Source organism: Cydia fagiglandana, chromosome 1, assembly GCF_963556715.1.
Source record: "Cydia fagiglandana chromosome 1, ilCydFagi1.1, whole genome shotgun sequence".
In the NCBI taxonomy this organism is placed as follows: Eukaryota; Metazoa; Arthropoda; class Insecta; order Lepidoptera; family Tortricidae; genus Cydia; species Cydia fagiglandana.
In genome coordinates, this window is record NC_085932.1 from 20,607,410 (window position 1) to 20,615,790 (window position 8,381).

General features: G+C 40.3%; 1 protein-coding gene across 1 annotated transcript; it reads right to left on the bottom strand.

Moving 5' to 3' along the window:
* Positions 1–427: 427 nt before the first annotated feature.
* Positions 428–2,101, bottom strand: LOC134671127 (uncharacterized). Its single transcript, XM_063528901.1, has 2 exons — positions 1,970–2,101; positions 428–747 (listed from the first exon to the last, which is right to left on the bottom strand). Exons 1-2 carry the CDS (start codon positions 1,992–1,994, stop codon positions 470–472), a joined length of 303 nt encoding a protein of 100 aa, XP_063384971.1. The 5' UTR covers positions 1,995–2,101; the 3' UTR covers positions 428–469.
* Positions 2,102–8,381: the final 6,280 nt, after the last annotated feature.

Here is an 8,381-nt window from a genome sequence, read left to right on the forward strand (position 1 = left end):
AACACAAGAATAAAAAAGAGATTTATTCAAGAAGACCTTACATTATAACCTCACTCGCGCATTAAAAACCACCCTAATCCACATCGCACACAGTCCATTACAGCTCAGTATGAGTAGAGGGGAACTTCTTAAGAACAGCATGCTACAAGTTGTCGAAGGCGTAGACGGACACACTGAGGATGACGACCAGCGAGCTTCCGAACACGAAGCTGAGGAAGTTGTCGTCGATCATGTTGGTGCCCTCCAGGCTGGCCGCGTGACCTTGGAACAGGTCCTTGGTGCCTCGGGAACGGGTGCAACAAGTAGATATGTAGGTATGTGTCACATATCATAATTCGTACGTAGCTATATGTGCGCCGCTAGCAAATGAGTAACACAAGAATAAAAAAGAGATTTATTCAAGAAGACCTTACATTATAACCTCACTCGCGCATTAAAAACCACCCTAATCCACATCGCACACAGTCCATTACAGCTCAGTATGAGTAGAGGGGAACTTCTTAAGAACAGCATGGTACAAGTTGTAGAAGGCGTAGACGGACACACTGAGGATGACGACCAGCGAGCCTCCGAACACGAAGCTGAGGAAGTTCCCGTCGATCATGTTGGTGCCCTGCAGGCTGGCCGCGTGGCCTTGGAACAGGTCCTTGGTGCCTGTGCCGGCGGCCTTGCGTTCCTCCATCAGCCGTTTCATGGAGGACAGCCGTTCTTTCAGTTCGTCTATTGATTCTAGCATGTCCTCGGACGCTGAAACAAAAGAAAGATATTACAAATATTTCGTTACTGGTAGTTTATTCCAGTCATTTCTCGTCAGTGTTTGCTACTTGTGTACCTAAAGGTAGACCAAGAAAAGTCTGCAGTGATTTAGGCAGCCCACGCAGTGCAAGCGTTATTTTAAACGTCGAACTTCTATGAAATTAAATTATGACGTATAAATAACACTTGTACTGCGTGGGCTATCAAAATCGCTGCAGACTTTTCTTGGTCTAACTCTAGTTATAATCCAATACTGATGTTATCGAAGACTATTATTTTAGCTGAGCATTAAGTAGCATATTATAGCTCTGTCGCTGTCAATTCCATTGATATAATTAGTGACGGATTGAATGTTCAAATAACGGCAGTAATGCGGCTTAGAAGGTCCCTCATTGTGTCTAGTAATTTGACAGAGCCCGCATAAATGCCACAGCCTTGGAGGATATAACCAAATGGAGACGCCTTTGTAATTTTCTATACAAAACAGTCTGCGGTTTTTACAGGGGGAGGGGCACGTCAAATGTATACGTAAAGTAAAAATAGCCATGTCAGATAAACGTCATTCCATACAATGTGTACGACCATTGGTCATAGAGTTTCGACAGAGGAGAACGCCTGTTAATGGCTACTCCGTTTGGTTATATCCTCCAAGGCCACAGCAGTAATGTCGCACCAGTAACGCAGCTGCAGTTTCCATCCGAATACTTATCGCTATAAGGCAAATCGATCACAAGTGAAAAATTCCTATCCTTAAAATTATCCAATTTTGTTTTTGCAGATTATATCAGTTTAAAGGCAACTAAACCAATTTTTACTTTAGATAGGAATGAAAAGATATAAGATATTTGTATTTGTGTTATTCGGATTTGGATGAAATATGTTTAGATATGTAGGTCATTGTAGGTACACCATGCAAAAATTTTATTAAATAACTAAGGAAACACTAAAAAGCATGTTTCATTAATTGCGACCCACCTAAGACAATAAATGATAACCAAACTTTTTAAAACATAACCTCTTCACATTTCTTCCCCGAGCACAACAATTATATCTTTACACTTCAGAAAAGCGCTTCATGAATACGACCCACACAATTCTGTATCGAAAACATTAGTTCCACAATACTCCGCTTGCATGCACAACGTTGTCACAGTAAACACTATCTGTAAACGCATAAAATACGTCACAAATGTAATAAAGTCTTCATAAATACCTTCAGTTTCTGGATCTGGACTCATTTCGTCGAGGAAACTATGGATTGTTGGTTTATTTCAGTTGTTTATCGGCAGTGTTGTAGCCTGGTCTCTCCTGGTATGGGTCCCGTGAGCGCGGCGCATGCGTGGGATACGTGGGAGCTATTGATCCACACCCGGGCCATCTAAGGACTAAGTCTAGACCTTTGGATGTAGGCTTCCAACATAAAAAAATATGATTAAAAATAAAGAAGAAAATAAAATTATTTAAAATCGCAACATGAATAGAGTTAGACCAAGAAAAGACTGCAACGATTTTGATATCATACGCAGTGCAAGTTTTATTACAGGACAGAATTTCACGAGTACAATTTAACTAAAAACTACCTTTTAAAATCTATTAATGTTAATTAAGTAAATAATGATTATAATTATGCCTATTTTAAAATGACATGACAAATCTCATTTATTAGGTAGTTAGGTACTTACCAAATGGTGGTATTTTCGCGGTTTAAAGCCCCCGTCCAAAGATACAGATAAGGATTAAATTAGTAGCGGTACTTAATCGATTTATTACTATTTTTACTACTAAGTGTCAAGGATAACATGATAGTCACGTTTCACGTCACATAATTGTCGATTCTTTGAATAAGATGTGTAAAATAGTTGTTTTACAAGGGGGCAAAGTACCTAGTTGTTTAACCGCTCGTACTATATTGATACCCGAGCAAGCGAAAAACTGCAAAACTGAACCACGAGCGTAGCGAGTGGTTCGAAAAATGGAATATTGAGCGCTGCGAGGGTTTCAAACCACTAAGGTTAAACAAAATTTGCCCCCGAGTGAAACACAAAATTTTTCACCAGACCACCCGAAGCAAATATTTAGGTGTCCGTGCCTTCGCTTGAACCACATTATGAGATAACACCCTTGTAACTCAGCCCTAATCAAGCGAATTCATCAACTAGTAGCGCCATCTATCGCGCCACTCAAGTACTAATGTCGCCCGGTTGCCAGCGCTCGGCTGCTTTCTCTTCAGTACGCTTTTGTACCTAACTCAGCCGAGCAACACGTTTCCAAAGCAAGTTTAAAAAGATCGAGAAATTTAAATCGAAAAAATATTTTGTAAATCTCCGACTTCGTGACATTCCGCTCGGTGCCCATGGCCCAGCGACGAGACGCAGTGACCTTCCTACAGGCACCGTCATAAAAAGTACACGGGTACTTACGCCTCATGGCCTTGTCCTGTGGGACAACAAGCGTCGTCCCGTGAGACGACAGGGCGTCGTCCCGTGAGACGACATGGCGTCGTCCCGTGAGACGACAAGCGTCGTCTCGTGTCTCGTGAGACGACAAGGCGTCGTCCCGTGAGACGACATGGCGTCGTCCCGTGAGACGACATGGCGTCGTCTCGTGAGACGACAAGGCGTCGTCCCGCGAGACTACAAGGCGTCGTCCCGCGAGACGACATGGCGTCGTCCCGTGATCGTCCTGACAGATGACATGGCAGCGTCTTGTAAGACAACGAGCATCGACTCGTTAAAAGACCTTGTGACATTTCGCTCAGTGCCCGTGGACCAGCGATGAGACTAAGTGAGCTCCTATGGCCATCATCATTGAACAGAATACGGGTATAAATGGCACATGGCGTCGTCTCGTTGGACGACAAGCGTCGTTGCGTGAGACGCCATAGCGTAGTCCCGTGAGATGACATGACATCGCCCTGTGGGACATCAAGCGTCGTCCTGTAAACAATAAGGCGTCATCCTGTGATACGACAGGCATCGCGATGAATTACGTCATCATGTGAGAAGACATTGCGCCATCTTGTGGTATCGTCCCGTAAGAGGATATTGCGTCCCAAGGGACTACATTGCGTTGTTCCATAAGACTACATTTTGTCGTATCGTGAGACATTAATGCGTCGTCCTATGAGACGATATCGCATCGTCCTCTGAAATGACATTGAAATGACGTTATCTTGTTAAACAAAAACCGTTGTCTCATCAGTCTCATGGCCTACCACTAACACGGTAGTGGACGACTTATTGGTCGCTTTATCGATCGATGTCTGCACGGCCGGACTCGCATTTAAAATCTGCATGGTCATGAACCAATGTGCGACCCAGTTAGTAGACGTCATCATCATTGTAGCCGACCAAATGGTGTGTCACCTTTTAGAACGACGAGCAGCAGAATTTCTATTGGCGGGTTTGGCGCGAAATTGATAACGAAATGTAGTTACAGTAATTGTTTCAACCTGCCGGGAAAAAAAGGACGGTTTCCGTCTTGGTCGTGTACAAATGTTGGTCTTGGTCGATAACTGCCATCTCAATTGCCGTGAGATACCAAACAAACCAAAAATATACATTCTGAGGATCCTAAACTGAATGACTAACTGGCCATGGAAAATAGCAGTTAAGAAACTGTGAAAAGGGAAGAGTACAAAGTGAAAAACCGTGTGTTATACTTTGCCCAACTAGATCCTATACCAAAAAGAGAGAGGAGGAGGCAAGAAAAAATTGACGTTAGCTTTAAAGAAGGAAAGAAGACTAAAACTCTCTCTTCTAAATAGGAATACCAATACACGTATAATGCCAATTCATTAACGGCTCTGTCATAGGCTAACAAAAGATATCTCTTTATTGCGGCTCTAAACCTGAAAATAAATAAAGAGTTAATGATATATATGAGCGTATAATTCATCGCACTAAATCCCTCTCTTAAATGATGAATGACTATGAGACTTAATAGTGTCTTTGGGAATACTGAAGCATCTCTAAATATTGACCATTAGCTAAAAAATTGCGACCTGTCACAGATAAATCTTTTACTTAGGTTAAATCGTCTACTATGTAGCTGTGAAACTGAGACCACTGAACTAAGAGTAATATCTTGAAAACACAGGGGCAGGATCGCATTCCGTCCAAGAGACCGAACTGACAAAGGCATTTTTAATGCTGTAAGCAACAAGCTCCACTTCGGAAGAGTATCTAAGCAGCGGGTTGTGAATCAACCTGCGCCGTCGGTATAACAATCATGCATCATAAAACGTTGACCGTAAACGTTACATAGTTCAATTTCAAAGGAAATGAACTACTACTGGTGATATAACTATCGGAAATAGACGGCATTTGTAGGAGGTGCTTTTACATAATGTCTAAAAGGACCCTATATAGTACAATTTTAATTTAGTATGGCAATCCGCATAGTTACCCATGATTGTTCAATAGGAGGTGAAACATCGGCTTCTTTAGTGGTAATTGTTATGCCTATGTAGACGATGAAGCGCCCCTTCAAATTACTTATGTAAATAAATAAAGAATTTATGAAAAGATTTTTCGTAAGTTGAGTTAGAGTGGAGTTACTGATTCTGTTTCGAAAAATCGCGTATTGAATTAGAGGTGAAGCCGACTAAGGGACTAAACTGTCGAACCAACAGCCACGGTCCACGGCTTTACCTTCATCTAAATTATGATTGTTTAATTTTTCCAAATAGATAAATTAAAATGAAGTCACTTCAGAAACTTTGAAACCAAGTGGACTGCGGAGCAAGCCAATATACATACAAATGTACAACGTACGTAAACGTACATACTATCCGTAATATGTAGAAAATATTTGCAGGCAGTCACCGATAGCAGATACCGGATTCTGAAAGAACACGGATCAGAAATATCCTTCTTTCGATTTCCAGATGAGAGGCTTCCTTGGCAGATAAGGAAGTACTCACATGATTTTATAAAGAATAACAACATACGGTGGTTCAGGCAAAATGCAAGATCTAACCGAAATGTTATCCTGGTAGTGAATCATGACTACAAATATGTTCGCCGATTAAATAGAGCCTGCAATTTACTCTAAAAATCAACACTAGTTCTGCTGACATTGCAGCATTGCCAGATCTAAGTACTACAAGCTTAGCTGAAAGGTAGTAGTCCAGGGACTCCAGGGTTTACAGCATACTGTTGTAACAAGTCTAGTAGGGCATGTAATTGGAAACATCATCGTCAATGCAATCAATTAGAGTTCCAGGTGTAGTACCCTACAAAATCATCGTATCTTGGTTATAGGGCAGATGTGCTGCTAATAGAATTACAGCATTAGTTGTGAAGACAACTACAATTCATATATTCATATATTCATGATAATATGCTTACATCATTGAATATAAGATATCTGTAGACATATATCAGTGTTACGTCAGGCGTAGCTCACTCCGCGATTTTGTCGCGTCGCTCCAAGTACATGCGGCCCACACCAATTTTGGTGTCTAGCACTAGTAGTTGCCGCGCACCGCTATGTAACGGACACCTGCTCGCGTTTGCGCCACCTTGCGGTCATAATCTGTCGTAATAGACGCGTTTTGTTAGAGAGTGAACCTTCTGTACCTACAGTACATACTATTATTTATTCTATGATTACGTCAAGGTAGTGACATAAATATAATATGTCGCAGAAAGGCCAAGATCATCAAATAATTGTTTATTTGTGGGCATCATGATGCCTAATTAACCCTAGGGTTCCCTCACGACAATAAAAACAGTCTAAAATCAATTGATACACAACTTAATTGCACGAAAGCCAATAAACAACATACAACGTCCTTGTATTGCTAAATTTCTAACCAAAGTACCTACAAATTATTAATAATAATAATTCAGCCTATATACGTCCCACTACGGGGCACAGGCCTCTTTTCACTCGCGAGAGGGCTTGGGCTAGGGTCCCCATGCTGGCCTAATGCGGATTGGGGCTTCAAAGTACAAATTAAGTAATCAAATTAATATTTGGTAATGAATGCGTATACACATGTTAAGGTTTGACAGGAATTGTGCCACAGCATCGCCCGCGCGCGCCGGTGCTGGCGCTGCACTTGAGATTAGATGATATCATGAGACACCCGTGGTTTGTGCAACTACAATGCTATAATGCCAAGAACTTATTGGTTCTCACCATATACAAATAATAATAATGTTTTAATTTGTCTGGGTGTTACGAAAGTTTCGCAATTGGTTTGTAAAGGTTGCACTACAATTTAAAGTGGATAGGTCCACCTCCTCTTTTCTTAGTCAAAGAGTCTTCCATCATCAGTCAAGGGGTTTTTACACTCTTATAGAATATTGTATGTATACAAAAGCATTAAAAACTCACAAATCGTGCTAAGTCTAACAATAAAGCATCGTACAATCCATTACCAGCGCGCGAACCATAAAATCTTCAGTTTGGGAATCAGCTTGCCACCAGAAAGAGTGAACTTTAAACAACCTACAATTACAAGCCTATGTTATAATTAGCCTAAAAATTATAGGTGAAGGCATTGTAATTATTCAAAGATTAAAAAATCTTCTAAAATATTCTACTTGGTAGACGGATCTTCAGTCTACGCACAATATCATGGAGAGATGTCATCCACAACAACTGGAGTTGTCAGCATCACTTTAAATTCATAATCATCGCCTTCATACGATTGTCACCTGCGTGTCAGTGATTTTGTTCATTCGTTAAATACATGACTGACAAGCATATAATATAAAAGCTTGGTTGACCCGGCACCAGCTTAATTGGCATGTTTCCAGTTATCTGTGATTCATAATTGACACTTGAAATAGGTAGGAGGACTAGGAGGCCTTTTCATATAAGAATTAATATCTATTCATGAATTACTATTAATATGGTTGTTTTTAAAGCAACCCTCGCCTAAAACTAATCAGTAAGGTAGGATGTATTATCGGCTCAGTTGAAACTACTGCTGAGAGTTGTTACTAGTTAGTAACGCATACATTAAATCATGAAGTGTTGTATTTTCTTCTTCACTTTCTGACGCTACTTTCAGGCAGAGGAGTACTCGATTCGAAATAAATCTCAATGGCTTCCACAAATAAGTACATCATGTTTATAATTTTTTGGTTTTACTCATTTGTTTACGGAATATGTTGTCCTTATGTAATGATAGCCCATTAACAAATAAACCTGGTATACCTAGTCAATAACTATTTATATCTGAATAATGACAATGACGTATTCTAGTGGGTACCTATACTTACGAACATTTGGTTATTTGTCCACATAGACGTATATAACATTACATCTGGCCTATCATATGATGCAACTTACCAATTTATATTAAATTGTTGGAAAATACGATAAATCAGAGATCAGAGAGGACCCAAGCTTTTCCAATTAGTTACAAATTTTAAACAGTTGATGGGCCGACAGTGCTATTTTTGTGGTAAGCAGTAGATAAGTAGTAGTAATATCATTACATCATACAACAAAACCTTTTTATCACCTAGTAGGCTATTGTAAGGAAAGCATCAGAGGTAGTTTGGACGGGTTTAATGTAAAACTCACTCGATGTGGTTCACGTTACATGCATCAGAGCTACTACTACAGATAGTGGTTACACTTAAAAATTGTACGACCTACAAGTA

Coding starts and splice junctions, on each gene's coding strand:
- LOC134671127 (XM_063528901.1), bottom strand. CDS start 1,994: ATGAGTCCAGATCCAGAAACTGAAG. Junction 748..1,969: donor TCCAGATCCAGAAACTGAAG/GTATTTATGAAG, acceptor CTTTTGTTTCAG/CGTCCGAGGACATGCTAGAA.